Source organism: Saccostrea echinata, unplaced genomic scaffold, assembly GCF_033153115.1.
Source record: "Saccostrea echinata isolate AGI-Se365-2 ecotype Australia unplaced genomic scaffold, CSIRO_AGI_Sech_v1 ptg000016l, whole genome shotgun sequence".
Classification (NCBI taxonomy): Eukaryota; Metazoa; Mollusca; class Bivalvia; order Ostreida; family Ostreidae; genus Saccostrea; species Saccostrea echinata.
Genome location: NW_026889765.1, coordinates 12,224,541 through 12,243,424, shown reverse-complemented (window position 1 = coordinate 12,243,424; position 18,884 = coordinate 12,224,541). Strand labels below are relative to the sequence as shown.

Sequence of the window (18,884 nt, the reverse complement as noted above, 5' to 3'; positions counted from 1 at the left end):
ACTAAGTCCGGATATTGTGCATCTGCGTATATATGTTCTTTCTTTTACTTATTTGTCGTCCATCGGTTTCAGGTATTTTGAAACTGCTAGGGAATAAAATCCGTCGCCATCGGTGTATACGGGGAATGAAAAATAAAAAAAATACACATGGATAAATTTGTTACATCTTAAAACTATTTATTTGTTTCAACGATTTTGTTCACCAAAGTAATCAAAAAGAGTTAGCGATGTTAGTCACCACGTTGAAAGCTAAATGTTTACAAAATGAGCATGATGAGTAAGAGTAAAATAAAATGAGGGGCATAGAATTCTCCTACTCACCTACTAAGTACTTTTCTGATATTTTTGTACTATTCTGTTAATCATTATGTTTGAATTTTCTTCTCGGATGAAAATGTTTAAAAGTTTCGAATTTGTTCAGATTATCACCTGTCGCTATGTTTTTCTGGAATAATTATTGCTAATATGCCCTTCTATTAAATGACTGTGCAATTTAAAAAAAAAAATTAGATCCCTATGTGTCTAAATAATATTAAATAAGATAGTTTATATTATAAAGTTTATGGTACAGAAACACAAAGATAATAAGCAAAATTTTTTTTAGCCATGGGCAAGTTTATGAAACCAGGCAAAGTTGTGCTTGTATTGAGTGGACGATTTGCTGGGAGAAAGGCAGTTATTGTCAAGGTGAGTCATTAGTTACATTTAAGAGATTGGGCACACTTCCCTTATATACTGTTATGCTGAAGGGGAATTGTTCCTCTTTTCAGTAAAAAAAAAAACATAAATGTATAATGGGATTTTCTTCATGTTTTTAAAGTTAGGTAGGAAATCTGTTTACCATAATTTATGACTATATGTCGATGCTTTAAATAGGTCTAAAGACTCGTTTTTAGCCTTGTAATTTTTACAAAATCCTCAGATGACCAGGGTCAAACTAGATTAGATTAGACATAGGAATATATTGAAAGTTCGATATCCTAAGAATCCTCTGCTTACAGTCATCTGCAATCTTGGTACAATGGTTCCCCTTGAAGAGTAGATGACCCATAATGCTTATGAGGTCACATGATCAAGGGTCATAGACTAAGGAAGATACTGACCACTCAATTTATTGGGAATCCTTTGCTTTACAGACATTAAATTTGGTACACTTGTAGTCCTAAGAAGTAAATTACCCCTAACAGCATTTTTTTTTCCTTGTATAACTGGTACCGATAAACGGTACCATTCCCAATGCCAAAAAATGTTAATTTTTCCCAATTTTGAGACTAAAAATTAACAATTCAACTGCCTACAACAAACTACAATGACATTGTATTTCTTTTTAAATGAAACATTGTACAAGTTGACTAATTGTTTCACTACTGCTTAAATGGAAAGTAGAGATTAGTCGTAATAACGGGACCTATGGTGTAGACAGCGTAATGTCATACATTTTGACAAATTGAAAGCATGAAAATGTGAAAACAAGGGACATTGATATGAAAAACGATAAATACTTGTTGTTTATTCTTTAAAACACAGAGTAATAGGTAATGAGGTTGGAATAAATGCAAAATATGTTTCATTTGTTTAAAATGACTGAAATTTCTCCTTTTTGAGGCACATCGCTATAAGCGATGTAGCCTCATTGCTGACGACCCCCAATTCTTTCTTTCAATTACTGCGTCGACAAAGGACTCGTTGATTCTAAATACGCTATTGAAAATAGTGCAAATGTATATTGACAAGTTGGTGATATTCATTGTCTTTTTTAAATATCAAATAACATAAACTCTCACATATACCGAGGTATATGTTGTTTATACGTTGAAAGCAAGAAAGAAAACAAAAAAGAAACAAACAAACAAAAAAGAGAGAGAGAGAAAACAACAATAAACACGTGGAGTAAGATCTATTTGCATCACAACAGCTCGTACTGTAAATAATAGGCCTTGTAAGGCGACATTGCTTGAAGGAATATCTGTGAAAAATATACAATAATTTTATTTTATAAAACAACACAAACAATAGGAACCAGGGCTCTTACACCACTTTTTGGGAATGGGGCTGGGACTGTTCAAATTAGGAAAATTACCGTCATTTTGCGAAAATTAGGAAAACCAACATTAAAAAAAAAACCCTTAATTTTGTCATCAATTTAATTATGGTTTTGAATAAACTGTTAAACAAAACAAACATGGGTAGGTTATTTATGGAAGTACATTGGCTTTGCTCATTACTAACTTTGAGTGTTGAAAGAACTGCGAACAAGAGTATTGTTCTCCTGCCTACCTCCAAGTCAATTTTCAAAAGTTAACATATTTGAATGATTTTTCATATTTTTGTAGATATTTATATGAATTTTCATAAAATATTACTTATTTAGGAAAACAAAGAGAGATAACTGTATAATTTTGGTAAAACTTGTGTTTTTCACTATAGAAATCAACGGAGAACAGAAAATATTTTTAAAACATCTTCCCCCCCCCCCCCCCCCCCATGAAACAAAAATTCCTTTTTACAGGTAATATGGATTGTTATTTCACAAATTCATTCCAAAGCTTTTTGTGTTTCACAGGGGAAACATATATTTACAGACAAAAAACGACAAAAATTATCATTTTTTCACCAATTTCAAATGGGTTTACAACTTAAACATTGTATTTTATCAATTACATATGCTTGATTTTATATGCATAAAACATAAGAAAAGATATGAAAAACATTTATCCATATCCAAGAATATTTTAAAATATGCTGATGCTTTGAAGCCTGATTTCACTGAAAAACATCATCTAACCCCTTTTAAAGAGCTAGAATTAAGAGTAACTATTTAACACTGGTATTAAAATTATTAATCATTTACCATTGAACCCTTCTTTGCATTCAACAAAGATTTTATGGCCAAATTGCCATTAATATTGAATTAAATGGGTGTAAAATTTAGGCGGGAATCCAGAGTTAGCGTGCGTAGTTCTTATGGTTGTCTTTCTGAGTGACAGTTGCTAGTCACATCCTCCCGAATTTCCTCGATCACATGGTCATCATGGCTTTCAGATTCAGCACGAGACTGACTGGTGGGCGTGGTGCTAGGCACAGTTTACAGTTGTTTAAATAAAATGTCTATTTTTTGGCACCTAGATGATGTTTTCTTGTCAATTTTCTTGACATAATACTTTGCATTATGGCTCATTGTTACCTCAATCCATAGTAACAATAACCTGGTTCTCTGAACCAATTTACGAATATATGGCATGAAATAATACAGTCGTACATAGAAATAGTTTGTTATGCCCCACCATGAATGTGGCCGGGGCATATAGTGTTTGTCATGTCCGTCTTCCGTCCTTCTGTCCTTCCGTCACACTTTGCGTTTAGCTCTGTTCAAAGCTCAGTTTCAAAGAAACTATCCAAGATATTTTTATCAAACTTCATATGCTGATAGATATCGATGAGAGCTATGCAACTGCATCAACATTTTTTTACCTTGACCTTTCCTTTGACCTTGACCTCACTTTTCTTAAACTAGTGTTTAGCTCAGTTTTAATGAAACCATTCAAGATATTTTTAACAAACTTCATATGCTGATACATACTGATGAGAGCTATTCAACTGCATCAACATTTTTTACCTTGACCTTTCCTTTGACCTTAACGTCAGGCCAAAAAAAATAATAGTCCTGTTTCCTGCTACCAGCCTGAAAAAAATAGGGTAGGTAGGTAGGAAAATTATTTTATTTTTTTATTTTATTTTTTTCCAATGGTATTTTTTGGATATGAACTAATACAAAACCAAATTAAACATGTCGTAGGTCAATATTATCTTTTAAATTTAAATTTCATGTCTTTTGATGCACAACTCAAGTGTTATTTTATGAAAGTCCATATCTAAAACATACAAATTCATGAAATACCACTTGAATATATATTTTTAAGTTTTGGAACATGAAATTCCTCAAATTCCCGATTTTTTTTCCCAAAACTAAAAAAAAAAACTTTAGGGTCGGGTGCAAAAAAATAGGGTAGGTCGGGTAGCAGGAAACAAGACTATTATTTTTTTTGGCCTCACTTTTCTTAAATAAGTTTTTAGCTCAGTTTTAAAGATACCATTCAAGATAGTGTTATCAAACTTCATATGCTGATACATACTGATGAGAGTTATTCAACTGCATGAACATTTTTTGACCTTGACCTTTCTTTTGACCTTGACCTCACTTTTCTTAAATTAGTGTCAAACTTCATATGTTGATACTGTACATACTGATGTAAGCTATTCAACTGCATCAACATTTTTTTACCTTGACCTTTCTTTTGACCTTGACCTCACTTTTCTTAAATTAGTGTTTAGGTCAGTTTTAAAGAAACCATTCATAATATTTTTATCAAACTTCATATGCTAATACATACTGATGTAACCTTTTCAACTGCACACCAGTTTTTGACCTTGACCTTTCCTTTGACCTTGACCTCACTTTTCTTAAATTAGTGTCAAACTTCATATGCTGATACATACTGATGTAAGCTATTCAACTGCGTCAATTTTTTTCACCTTGATCTTTCTTTTGACTTTGACCTCACTTTTCTCAATTTGTGTTAAAATGTTGCATTACTAATATACCCTCAGCGGGGCATTCATGTCCTATGGACATATTTCTAGTTTCACTTGTGTTTGTTTTTTGGCGATTTAATCGATTTTGATGTTTTAAAAAAATATTTTGCTATAGAAAATTGGGAAATTTACACCTTTCTTTTGGGAAAAAAGGTACCTTTTTTGCATTGGGAACGGGGCCATTAAAAAACTGCAGTGACTGTGGATTTCAATTTATAGGATTACCAATACCTTATAAACATAGACATTTTGAGTTCAATCCTTACGTCAAGGTTTTATAGAGCAAATTTTATCGAAAATATCGGAGGAAATCGGCCACCATTGATGGGTTTCATAGTATGCCGTATACCACGCCCGATTGTTTTTTTAGTCCCGTATTTATATTTATATGAACATTTCATGTATCCCACTTTGGTTTACGTATTATGCCGTTTTGATTGAGAAAACTAGTCTAAGACAAAGTATTGATATAAAAAAAAGTGCACATAATGAAAGAAACTAAAAAAAAAAATTAAATCAGATATGATATTATATAGAATTATTCAATAATCATTCCTTTCTAAATTCTCATTCATTATTTCATCTTCCTACTATGATAATAATGAAAGAATAAAAATAAAAGCATAATTAAAATCATGCATGCATTTAAATTAATTTAAACATCAATGAATTATAATTTATATATCAGTCTATCTTTAAAACAAATGTTTGTTTGACCTCTCCCGACCGACTGGCTCAAAATGCCAAGACTCAAAACATTTTTTAACCTCAAAGAAACGATATTTTAATTTTTATTTTTATTCCTTATTTTCCCTCAACATGTAAGTTGAATTTTTCTGAGAATTTTTTTTTTGAGTTTTCTATCTTCAATGTGATGCACCTCTCAGGCCTTCAGGCCTTTGATTTCTACTTTGATGCTATTTGTCCAAATTGAACCGATACTGGACCCTTTCCCAATGGGTAGAAAAAAATCGCTGCCTAATGATATTGAGATCTGAGAAAGATCAAATTAATTTAGTATATCGCCAAACCCCCCAACTCCGTCACTACCTTAAATCCGTCACTTACGGGAAACACTCAGCTGTTTGTAAACGAATGTGATTGTGACATCATTTTTTACATGCTGAAAATCTACAATCAAATTATTACAGTCAAGTTCAAGAATGTGCCAAAAATAAATAACAATTACACGTGATCTATTGTATCTATCATATTTTATGTGAAATCAGTCAGCACTTTTTCCTTTATGTGCTACTCCATCGATACTTAGCTCCAACAACATGCTCATTTTTACATGTCAGTCATATTTATGAAGGTCTTTACCAAAGGATTAATATGACATACCATATTGAATACGGCTAAAAATATTTTATTTTTCATTTCAATTTGCCCTAATACGCTACACGTTGAAGATGACGTTATTACATGTAAAATATGTTATATTAATGTTATTTTTTCTGTTGATACTTTTCCTAAAATACAATTTAATACTATTTTAAATCTTCAAAACTAATTTTCCATGCTTAAAAGTTTAAGATGAAGGGAGAAAAAACTAAACTGGAAAAAAAATTTCTAATTAATACGTTGACATATTGTAGAGGGCCCTGATGACGGAGTTAGGGTTCATTGGATGTAATGTACATGGGGATGTGGTACAGGTTTTTTTTATAGTTTTGTATGAGCCCAATAACTGAATTTTTAAAAATATTTCTGAAAACAATGTTTAAGTTCATTACTCAGTGTAGCAAACAAGAAACAAATCAAAAAATAATTCAGAGAGAAACGTGGCATGTTTTCCGCTTATGGGTATAATATTTCACTTTGTCCCTACTAATAGATGACCAATTACTTTCACAGAGTTCTCATTAATACAAGAATCTGCATACTGGATGTAGCAAATTTATTTAGGAAGCAAGGTTCTTAAAAATGATGCGTCCGTGGACTCAAGAGTGGACACATCCTTGATAGCAAGAAAATTCGAGTGTCTTCGAAATTCCAAGATTTTAGATGTCAGGATTTGTCCAAAACATATTAAATCAAAACCTTATTGTATATAATATTCAGTGAATAAGTTTATCCAAGAAGCATCTTTTGTTGTATCTATTTCTATATTTAAATAGGGATATGACTGATTAAAAGATATTTCGCAATTATTATTCCAAACTGCAATAATTGCAAACAACACGTGGTAGCTTTTTCTTTTCTTTCTTTTTTTTTTTTTTGGTAACACTTTTGAATCTTGTGTTTTATTTTGAGACCATAATTACTGCTTGTATACACAAAGTTGCTTGATTGTCTCCTGAATTTCACCCAGTGCAGACGACAGGATTAGTTACGCCTCAATGCACATGGAACCTGTGATTGTATATGGTCAACTGTAGAGTACTTGATTATGCAGCTGTTTATTTTAGCTTTATAAACATGTGTTAATTTTGATGGCAATTAGTTATACATGTATTTAAGAATATAGCTTGGATGCATTATCATTATCTATACATATTTGAATCTTAGATCAAATAATTAGAGTCTGTTAGAATAAAGATTTTTATTGATGTTTAGGTGGAAAGATACTGCAATAATTCAATTGGGACTCAATATAATTTTTTTGGGATGCATCAAATTTAGCTGGGACTCAACCTTCTCAGAAACCTTGAGTCTTGGGACTCGAGTTAGCAAATCCTAGGGAGAACCCTGGCTTTCACTATCATATCAGACATTCTAAATTTAGAGTTGTTCCATTTTAATATTGCCACAGTTGGAAGGGGGAGGGAGGGGCTTATATGTTTCACAAACATTTCTTGTTATAGTTTCATTTTAGAGTTTTTCTTGGGTTGAGATTTTGTATTCCAACCTTTAATCCCACCATTAAATGCAAAACGCTCTGCCTGGTCCTTTGCTGACTAGTCCCAGTTTTCTAGTCTTGTTTAAAATTGCAGAACCACGATGACGGCACACAAGACAAACCATATGGACATGCTCTTGTAGCAGGAATTGACCGTTACCCACGAAAAGTGACTAGAAAGATGGGCAAGAAGAAGATGAAGGACAGGTCTAAACTGAAGGCTTTCCTGAGAGTATATAACTATAACCATCTGATGCCCACTCGGTATGTCCATAACTATTACAGACTTTACATTGGAAGATATTTATCCTGTAATATTATACTTTCATGTAAATAACTTGAATTTTTAGTCCTTCTGAGCCAAAGGCTCAAGGAGCTTAATGCTATGGCCATTTGTGCGGTGTGCATAAACTTTTTAGAATTTGGGCTATAACTCAAGAACCCCTTGGCCAATTATTGTCAAATTTGTCACAGGGTATCCTTGGCCCAAGAGCTCCCATTTGTACTATAACTAGAGTTGTGACCCGTAAACAAGCGAAGATAATTAGGTAAATAAAACCAAAAGAACTGGTTGCTAAAAAATCTTCTCAATAACCACTGGGCAGATTATCATCAAACTTACATAAAAGGATGAGGATATGTTGTAGATTAAATTTTGCACAGGGAATCGCTCTGGGGCAAAGGGCGTGGTATCAAGGTCACTTCAAAGTTAACCAAAAATTACATTTTATAAAAATGTTATTTTGCTTACTATAAGGACTAGGTATTTTGCTTACTATAAGGACTAGGATCATCAAATCTTGTAAGATGATGCATCTAATGACCTCATATCCTTGACTCAAAAGTAGGTCACGGTGACCTACTTTTAAAATTTTGCGGCCATTCTTTTTCAAAATGATTTAGAGGCATATTTTGAACAATTTAAGGCCTATAATCATTAAACTTTGTCAGTTGATGCATCTTGGGTCCTCGGGAGTATGTCAACTAAAAAGTAGGTCACCTTGACCCACTTTTTGAATTTAATGGCTAATCTTTTTCAAAACATATAAGGTCATTAATTCAACTACTGAGAGGTTTAGAATCATTAAATCTTGTAAGATGATGCATCTTGGGGCTATAAAACATATTTATTAAAAAGTAGGTCACAGTGACCTACTTTTTGAACTTTGCAGGCATTTGATTTCAAAGTGTTTTAAAGGCATATTTTGGACATTTTAAGGCCTATGATCATAAAACTTTGTAAGTTGATGCATCTTAGGTCCTCATAAAACGTCAACTGAAAAGTAGGTCACCGTGACCTGCGTTTGAAATTCTATGGCTATATTTAAATATTTTGGGTACTATTTGGCTTAGAATCATTGATTGATTGTATGTTGTTTTACATCCCATTCGAGAATTTTTCACTCATATAGAGACGTCACCATATACCGGTGAAGGGCTTCAAATTTTGACCTTTACTCGGCACTCAGGGCCATTGAGCAGTGAGGGATCTTTTATCGTGCCAATGCCTGCCATGACACGGGACCTCGGTTTCTAAGGTCTCATCCGAAGGACCCGCAACTTTCACTTCAAAGTGCCGAGCGCATGGCGAAGGAACAGTTGCTACCCATTTTTTATCGACTTAGACCTGTCACGGCCGAGATTCAAACTCACGACCTTCCCGATCATGGAGCGAGCGCTCTACCGACTGAGCTACCGTGAACGGTACTTAGAATCATTTGTCAGATGTATCTTGGGTCCTCGGAGTAGGGATGTGCGATTTTATCGGTATACCTGTATATCGGGATTTTTTATTGCGTGATACGTATCGTGATACGGAGACTAAAATACCGGTATTTGGTACATAACTATAAATTCCGGAAATTTTTCATTTATTTGTTCAAACTATGGAATGACAATTACAGGATGTGTAAAAAAAATGTTGAAAACAGTTAAACAACGGCATCCAAACAAGCTTTATATTAAATTAATAAAAATTTAAAAAGTAAAGTTATGTTTTTATAGCATATTTTTAAGAAATATTTTGGAAATTCATTTGAAATTGTAGTAAAAATTGTGTGTAAAAATATCATGATTTATCGTGATATTTGTGGAAAAAAATCGTGATATATCACGATACGAAATTTTTGCCCATACCCATCCCTACCTCGGAGTAGGTCGACTGAAAAGTAGGTACTGTGACCTACTTTTCAATTTATATGACTATAATTAAATATTTCAGGTACTAATTGGCTTAGAATCATCAAACTTGTCAGTTGATGCATCTTGGGTCTTCGGAGTAAGTCCACTGTAAATTTGGTTTCCTTTATGTACTTTTGAAAATTTATGGCTTTAATTAAATATTTCAGGTACTAATTGGCTTAGAATCATCAAAGAATGGGTGGACTTAACGCCCTATTTTGGATCTTTTTGCGACTACTCTACAAAGTTGTAAATGAAGTGAATCCAAAACATATTACAAGCAATAGAAAGAGTTACGTATACATGGTTATATTAGGTAGAAAATTTGTACAAAAGAAATGCCCTGTTGCCATGAATCAAAATTGAAGCAACAATACATTAGTGTCATCTTCCGGAATTTGGCATGTACCCGGAGTGGTTTTTAGGTCACGTAATCAATATTAATAGAAGGCGGGGCTATCGATCAGCATAATTGTTGACATCTCTCTCTCCCTCTCTCTCTCTAGAAATTAGAATATGTGTATGGCATATTACAGCGATGTCAATATGAAATTTTTTTTAAAAATGTGTGGACACGCAAAATTAAAACAACATTTAATTTGCTAAATTCTGAAAACGGCAACCAAACACGCTCAAAGACGTGATTTAGAACGAGGTCAGGTTGAAGAACACAATGTAACTGTTTTCACGAGTACACTCGCAGGTGGACATCACGTGATGAATTGTAATATTTAACAGGTCAATCGAAGTCAAATCAAGGTTAACTCAGTCATAACAATGGAAACAAGAAGTTCGTTTTGAACATGATTTTTGTTAAATTAAGTGTGAGCGCACGTTTGTCGGCTATTCTCCTTTTAATATGACATTATTTTGTTCAATATACAACTACAGTTTTCTTAAGAACAGCCGACAAACATGCGCTGACTATGTATTCAGCCGATGAAAAATGCGTGACCCTGATTATCTATTGATATTCAAGAAATCTTGCAGGCAAGACACCATGCCTTCGATATTTATCTAGTTTACTTGAAAAGAGGGTTTTAAATTCACATCTGTACCATGAATACACGGTTAAGATATCGGGGATTTATATGATGGAAAGAAATAAACATTTTACGAAACTTTAATTTACGGCATTTTTTCTGGCCAGTTAAGTCTACCCATTCTTTTGTCAGTTGATGCATCTTGGGTTTTCGGAGTACAACAACTGAAAAATAGGTCACCGTGACCTACTTTTGAAATTTTATGGCTGTATTTAAATATTTTTGGGTACTATTTGGCTTAGAATCATCAAAATTTGTCAGTTGATGCATCTTGGGTCCTCGGAGTACATCTACTGAAAAGTAGGTCACCGTGACCTACTTTTCAATTTATATGGCTATAATGAAATATTTTTGGGTACTAATTGGCTTAGAATCATCATAGTTTGTCAGTTGATGCATCTTTGGTCCTCAGAGTATGTTGGCTTAAATGTAGGTCACTCTGACCTACTTCTGGAATTTTATGGGTGTATTTTAATATTTTCGGGTACTAATTTGCTTAGAGTCATCAAACTTTGTTGGGTGCTTGGAGTATGTCAACTGAAAGGTAGGTCACTGTGACCTGATTAATTTTTTCTTTCAAGTAGTAATTGGCTTAGAATCATCAACCTTTGTCAGTTGATGCATCTTGGGTCCTCAAAGTATGTCAACTGAAAAGTAGGTCACCGTGACCTACTTTTGAAATTTTATGGTTATAATTAAATATTTTAGGTATTAATTGGCTTAGAATAATCAAACTTTGTCAGTTGTTGCATCTTGGGTCCTCGGAGTATGCTAACTGAAAATTAAGTCAACATGACCTACTTCTGAAATTTTATGGCTTTATAGAAATATTTCAGGTACTATTTGGCTTAGAATCATCAAACTTAGTTAGTTGATGCATTTTGGGTCCTCAGAGAATGAAAACTGATAAGTAGGCTACCACGACCTACTCTCAGGTACTAATTGGCTTAGAATCACCTTGGGTTCTCAAAGTGTTTCATCTAAAATGTAGGTCATGATGACTGTCCATTTGGAATTTCAAGGCTTTATCTAAATAAACAGGATACGTAGAGGCTTCAAATAGAAGTGATAGGTTGTACAGTTTATCAGAAGAGCGATTCAAGGCCCTTGGGCCTCTTGTATTCCTTGAGAAACATTTGTTAAAAAACATTGTTACGCTCTGAATGATGATGAAACAACGCCCTCCAGTGCAATAGAACTTAGCAACAGTCAACATTGGTTGAAGGGTGAAATTGAAAAAAAAAAAATAGTGACTGCACAGAATCTATGTGTGCACGCTTCACCTTTCTGTGTATAAAAAATTTAGTATAACATAATAAATACTACATATACTGCATTTCACTCATCGAAAACCATTGTCAACCTCGGCTGCGCCTCTGTTGACAATGGTTTTCTTGGGGTGAAATTTTCAGTGTTATCCTCAACTGCATGCAGTATTAATATAATGCTATCCTATACACTAAATAGCACTGTGGAAAGGAATTAAGCCTCTAGTTTAGCACCAGGCGTGTGGTATCAATATGACATATAATTTAGATGTAAGATTGCAATCCTGTCATAATTCTTTTGATGATGACAGCGATTTTTTTTCTACCTATTGGAAATGGGACCGGTACTGATTCAATTGGGAAAATAGCGTTAAAATATAACAAAGGGGAATTTTCTGTCATGTCAACAAATGAAATTTATTCTGCATTTAATCTAACTTCACTACCTGCAAAGAATAATCAACAAATATACAATGTTTGACATATAAATGTTCTTTGTTTTCATGTCAAGCTTTCAAGTTGTCAAAAATTGCGTGACTACACAGTCAAGAGCACGCCTCCTGCCATATTACCACTCATCTCTACATTCGATTTAAGAGGAAGTAAAACTTTGAGTTAACTCATAAAATGTTTCATATAAAAAAATTACAATATCATCGTAGTCTGTTCCTTGACAGTTAAATTTGGAATTTTTAGTCTCAAAATTGGGAAATTAACATTTTTTGGCGTTGGAAATGGTACTGTTTAGTGGTACTAGTTATATAAGGAAAAAAAAATACTGGATGAACATGATCTTTCTGATTTAAGCTGATAAAATCTATTCCAGATATTCTGTGGATGTTAACCTCGACAAATCTGCAGTCAACAAAGATGCTTTCAGAGACCCAGCTCTGAAACGCAAAGCAAGGAGGGATGTCAAAGCAAAATTTGAAGAAAGGTCAGTAAAATATATTTCCCATTACAAAACATTGCACAAGTTTTTCCAAGAAAGCATCACCACCATCTCATGTAATGGAAAACAAATTTTATTCACAAGAACTTTGCAAGTTTAGTATAGGGAAATCACCTTGGAAGCAAAAGTGTAATTAAAATTAGGTCTTTGAGAATTTGCTTAAAATGTTCATTTGACCAAGCCTTGTTCATCTTGAAAACCTGCAGCTTCATTGTCACTGAGATAGTGCTATCAATCCATCACATCCATTATTTCTACTTTGACATTTTGTAAATTTGTAGCATTTTTATAAAACTGTCTTGAGATGGGTTGTATTATAATATGATATTTCCTGTCCATCAGGATATCTATCAGTGTTTCTATTTGTCATTTAATTGTTTTGTTTCCTGTTCATATCTTTCACACTGAGGCTCATTCATTCATTTTGTCTGGCAGAAGATATAATCTCAGGATGTTTCAACCCCATCAAATCATCTGTGGTTTAATAATTTTCACATGGAATTTTTGTGACTTGTTGTCACCATTATGCTCTATATAATTACTTAAATAAAACCAGTCAACAGTAGATAAATTTATTGACTGCATTTGAGGGCAACATGCATTTTGTCCTACCCAAGAACCAAACTGCCCGAGTCCATTAGACTAAGTTCAATGTTTTTTATTAGCTTACCTGAGCTGAAAGTGTGTTTTTATCTCAGTCATGAAAATGCAGGTTAGTTTTAATTTCTAGTCGCAAAATTAATTTTTTGTTGCAATTGCAGAAATGGTTTTAGTTGCAACTTGGAGCATGTTTGGGGGTGTCTTTACCTACAAATACACACTTTTTGAGCATCAATCCTTCAGATTAGGGATCAGTTCGGGGTGACTTACGATATTGCCTGCAATAGCAGACTTTCTAGTTATTCTTCTTATTTTTTTGAATTTCTTATTTTGTGCACAAAATTTCTCAGAGTCTATTGGGTGGATTGGGATGAAATTCATAGGAAAAGCATGTCATAGGCTGAAGTTATTTTATCAGGGAGCAAGATCCTTAAATGATATCCGGTATTGAGTTTTGGACCATTTTCTAATTTTAAAATGAAATTTTGTCTAGATAATCTCAAGAACGACTAAAGATCTCAATGTAGGCCTTTCAACTTCCACTAGTGTTTGATGTAAAGAATGGTAACTCATTACTGGAACTGGTTTACAACATGTCCAAGTAGCTTATTTTTTTAAGTGTGTCAATTTCTAGCAATTTCAAGTACTTCTTCACTGTCAGTGGAATCTTGGTTTTAGGTATGTGCATTTCCAAATAACTGCAAGCCCTATAAGACCAAAATTACATAAATGTTACATCTAGGGATGCACAATACAAGATTATTAGTTTAGTGTGGGACTTTGCATTACTTAAAGACAACATTCATTAAGGCAATCTCTGTAATATCTGATTATGCTGTTGGCACTTCCTGTTGCCACTGGAAGTGAATTTCAAGAATCATTTTTTTTTACTTTTGTGTTTATAGCTCACAGGAGCTGAAAGCTCAAGTGAGTTTTCTCTGATCACCCGTTGTCTGTCCATCTGTAAACTTTTCACATTTTCAACTTCGTCTCAAGAACCACTGGTCCAATTCTAACTAAATTTGGTACAAAGCATTCTTGGGTTAAAAGGAGTTTAAATTGTTTAAATGAAGGGCCAGATCCCCTTCCAAGGCAAGGGGAGATGATCAAGAAAATGCAAAGAAAGGGTTGGGTCATTAAAAAATCTTCTCAAGAACCACTGGGCCAGAAGACGCCCACGTGGTGCAGTGCTCAGAGCGTTCGCTCTAGAGTCGCAGAATAAGGAGTTGATCCTTATGTCGTGGGTTCAAATCCCACTGTGGGACATAGAGACCAGTTCTTCAGATGAGACTATATAAACCGAGGTCCCATGTCGAATCCCACTGTGGGACATGGAGACCAGTCCTTTAGATGAGACTGTATAAACAGAGGTCCCATGTCGCAGTTGGTGCTGGCACAAAAAAGATCTCTCACTGCTCAATGGCCCTGAGAGTTTAGGTCAAAATTTTGCAGCTTTCCACCGGCAAGTGATGGCATCTCCATATGAGTGAAAATTTCTTGAGAGGGATGTTAAACAATAAACAAACAAACTGGGCCAGAAAAGTTAAAACTTATGTGGAGGCTTGTAGAGGTAGTGTAGATTCTAAATTGTTCAAATCATGCCCCACAGGGGTAGGGTGGGGCAAAAATAAAAAATCAAAGTTTTACATTGAAATATATAAGAAAAATCTTTAAAAATATTCTTCCCAAAAAGTACTGGGCCAGAAAAGCTGAGACTTGTGTGGAAGCCTCCTGAGGTAGTGTAGATTCTAAATTATTCAAATCTGGTAAAGAACAGCAGGGCCAAAGTTACACAGGAGAGCATCGTGGCCCATGGGCCTATTGTTCTGTGATACCAGTAGAGAAAATAGAGGATCTTACGAGCGTGTTAAATATATAATTTGTTTAAAGATAGATTAACCCATTTTCTAGCAGAGTGGTAGAAATTTTGAAAACATTGTCAGACATTTGGTCTAACAAAGTCAAATATTCTGTCGCATCGGACAATGTTTTGTCAGACCAGGTACATGTACGTTGAGAAAGGAAATAAATAACTGATCAAAATGCCCTTTATTATTTTCAACAGCTTTCAATCTCATAAGTTTCTTTTCTTAGGATAGAGAGTCTTTAATCAAAGACATTAATGACAAGTTTTATGTTTCATGTATACTAGTAGAATAATTATATTTGAATTCAAAAATGAAAAATCCCTGGGTTCAGGATAATTATATGTAATAAGGGGAAGGAGGGGAATCTAGTTCACAAGCACCTCTGATTATTGCACCTATTTCACTTTGGTTTATCCGTTGTATACTGGTATGTTACGAAGGGTGATCAAAAGTTCTTGAACTAATTGAATTACTTCTAGGGCTCACAGGTACTTGAGGACAGGACCCCCCCCCCCCCCCGACATAGACCTCCAGGCCTGTTCGACTTTTTTCTCATAAATTATATATTGATGACCCATCTGTGATATAATCTCTATATCATCCATTCGGAAAATTGACTTTAACAAACATTTTATAAAGGTTACTACCCTACCCTATATATAAAAATTAACAAGGTTGCCAACTTCGTCTGCAAACCGAGAGGCACTGCCGAGGAATATTTGTTGAATTGTCTCATAAACCTACACATAGCCCTAAAATCAACAACTCATGTCGTAGGTTAAATATTCTTTTCATTAACCACCAACTCTCATAAATGTTTAGGCACTTCAACAGTCGTTTCGGCCAATTTTCCATAAGAATGTTAGCGTTTTTAAAGTGATTAAAGCTTATTCAACGGAAGTGATGAGGATACGACTTTCTACCCTAATACACAGTTCTGCAGAAAGTCTGAAACACTGTTTTGAAATAAGCATTTGAAGAAATTTGCTTGAGATACACTTTAAAAATATATTTCAAATGTAATGGAAGCACAGAGTTCTAAACCACTAATGTAAATGAAATGTTTCTAATTATTTTTCAACATCCTGCTGATTTGCAGGTTTCGTTTTGAGAGTTATGCCCCTTTTAAAAATGCAATTTATTTAAATACCTTCTTTTCTCTAGATATTTCGTGTAAAATCTAGAAAATGTTAAAAAAAAATATTTCCTTCATTAAAAATTCGTACAAAAACAAGAATGTGTCCAGTGTTTATACCTTGCACTCATATTTGGTTGTATGGAGTAGATGGGTAATAGTCCTCTCCTCATTACTTCCGTTGAATAAGCTTTGACGAAGTTGGCAACCTTGTTGATTTATATATATAGGGTAGGGTAGATTTTATAAAATGTTTGTTTTAGGTAATTTTTCGAATTGTTGCTATAAATTATATCACAAATATGTCATTGAAAGATAATTTATGAGAAAAAAGTCGAAAAGGCCCGGAGGTCTATATCGGGGGAGGGGGGGGGGGTCCTGTCCTCAAGCACCTTTGCTAGGGCTCGACATTAACGCTTGTCCGCATGTCCGGTACCAGTGAAAAAAATTACGGACAAGTGAATATTGCTGGGCACTTGTCCGCTTGGACAAGTGCATTTTAATGTAAAGGAGTCTCTAAATAATAAAAAGAATGACTGTTGAAAGTTAATCGGTAGTTTCAAGACGGAAGCTGTACATAAAAACCGGACTTCGATTCACATTCGATCGGGATCGAAGTTCACTAATTGCATACTACTGAAAAGGCATGGAACTTACGAACTTAACAAAGTTTGGATTCTGTTTGATGTTGACAGGTTCACTTGTTGTCAGATAAAATTTCGTTTTATGTGTTTGTTGTATTTATCAATAACATTACAAATAAATCAAGCACATGTCATGTGTAATGGACTTTATTTTAGTTTTCACTTTTCAATTTGACAGTATCAGATCTTTATTGAAAAATTTTCGGACAGGTGAAGTTGAATGGCCAAGTAGGGAAAAAAGTTAATGTTGAGCCCTGACTTCCTGAACAAATTGAATTATTTCCATAAAAAAATAAAATTCGGTTTCAGTGTTTTATTATTTAAGTAGTCCCCTCCGGTTAAAATGCACATCTGCCACCTTGTTGCCCATGTGTGAAACATGGTCACGTGACATGCTCATGGCGTACTGTTCACAGCAGCTAAAAGATTTTTCTGAGTCATATTTCTTACCATTTCTTACTATTTTTCATAGCTATAAATCTATAATAGTGCATTTGTCACAAATGGCCAAATCTCGGCAATAGGATGGGTGGATTAGTTATCTTTTCCCAGAATGAGCATGGTGACCAACACAACTCGCTCCACTCTCTCAAGTGTGTCGTTTATCCAATGTGAATCAAGTATGGGCATCTTCTCTTTAATATCATTTCTGATATGTATTAAGTCTATAGTAAATGATATTTTAGGGATTTAAAAATTATTTTATTATAATAAAATTTAAGATATTCAACTACTTTTCTAACTGTAACTTGATCTTCCATAATAAATTGCTCAACTAGGGACACATCTCTTTCCCAGCTCATTTTCACTGGGCATCAGAACAAACATCATTTTAAACCATCTCCCTTCTTTCACTAAAACAATCAATCCAGTTAATGATTGAGCTTCTGGTAAGTCCTTTGTCTTCATAAACCTTGCACAAATTATATGCTACTGCAAAGATTTATGTTAAACTTTACAGCCGTTTTTGCTCGAGTACGATTGAGTAATTTAAATTTTTTGTCACAGGTCATCTACATATTGAAGTCATTTTCACATTGTGACGTCGTTAACATGGAGCAAAACATTACCTAACACCTGCTATTTATAGAACATGTTTATGAATATACCTGTGCCAAATTTCATTCTGATCTGAATTGTGAATCTGTAAATAAAGAGATAGTTCGCGAATTTTTTGATCACCCCCCCCCCCCCCTATCCAGTTCATTTTTCATTACTTGGTTCTTACAAGTGTTCTTTAAGTATGCTCACTATATACGACTTTGTGTAAAACTGGCTGGTCTAAATAAACAGCTGTTACTTGTAAATTGAGATGTTTTTTTTTTCTTTTTTTCAGGTACAAGACAGGCAAAAACAAATGGTTTTTCCAGAAATTACGGTTCTAAGTTGACAATAAATTATGTTAAAAAAGTAATTAAAAGTTGTTCATATTGTTAATGATTTAAAAGGTCAGTAAATTGTAAGATATAAAATATTCAACAGTTTCCCATATCAGATGAAAGATCCAGCTCTTGGTTTTTATAAAAGAGTTTAATTACTCAGATGTAAATTTTAATCCCCGCTTTGACCAAAGTGAGGGACATTAAATCCCATTAGTCTGTCACTGGAACTGTGACTAGACCTGATGAATTTACTATGGTGTTTGACCTCATGACCTTAGCCTTAAAGTTTAACCTGTACATGCTGTACTTTTCAAAATTTTTAATATTGGTAATAGTTTAAGAATGAGAGAAGATAGGCTTTCATATTTTACACAGT

At 34.0% G+C, this 18,884-nt stretch overlaps 1 protein-coding gene across 1 annotated transcript; it reads left to right on the top strand.

Moving 5' to 3' along the window:
• The first annotated feature begins 33 nt into the window (after window positions 1–33).
• On the top strand, window positions 34–18,600 carry LOC133188447 (large ribosomal subunit protein eL27). Its single transcript, XM_061323882.1, has 5 exons — window positions 34–72; window positions 605–687; window positions 7,530–7,699; window positions 12,754–12,864; window positions 18,463–18,600. The coding sequence occupies exons 2-5, from the start codon at window positions 607–609 to the stop codon at window positions 18,509–18,511; spliced, it is 411 nt and encodes a 136-aa protein (XP_061179866.1). The 5' UTR covers window positions 34–72; window positions 605–606; the 3' UTR covers window positions 18,512–18,600.
• The last annotated feature ends 284 nt before the right edge of the window (window positions 18,601–18,884 follow it).

Bases quoted from the DNA above. Each gene is read 5' to 3' on its own strand.
- LOC133188447 (XM_061323882.1), top strand. From the start codon at position 607: ATGGGCAAGTTTATGAAACCAGGCAAAGTTGTGCTTGTATTGAGTGGA. The intron at 688-7,529 runs GTGAGTCATTAG...TTAAAATTGCAG, and splicing joins GAAAGGCAGTTATTGTCAAG to AACCACGATGACGGCACACA. The intron at 7,700-12,753 runs GTATGTCCATAA...AATCTATTCCAG, and splicing joins AACCATCTGATGCCCACTCG to ATATTCTGTGGATGTTAACC.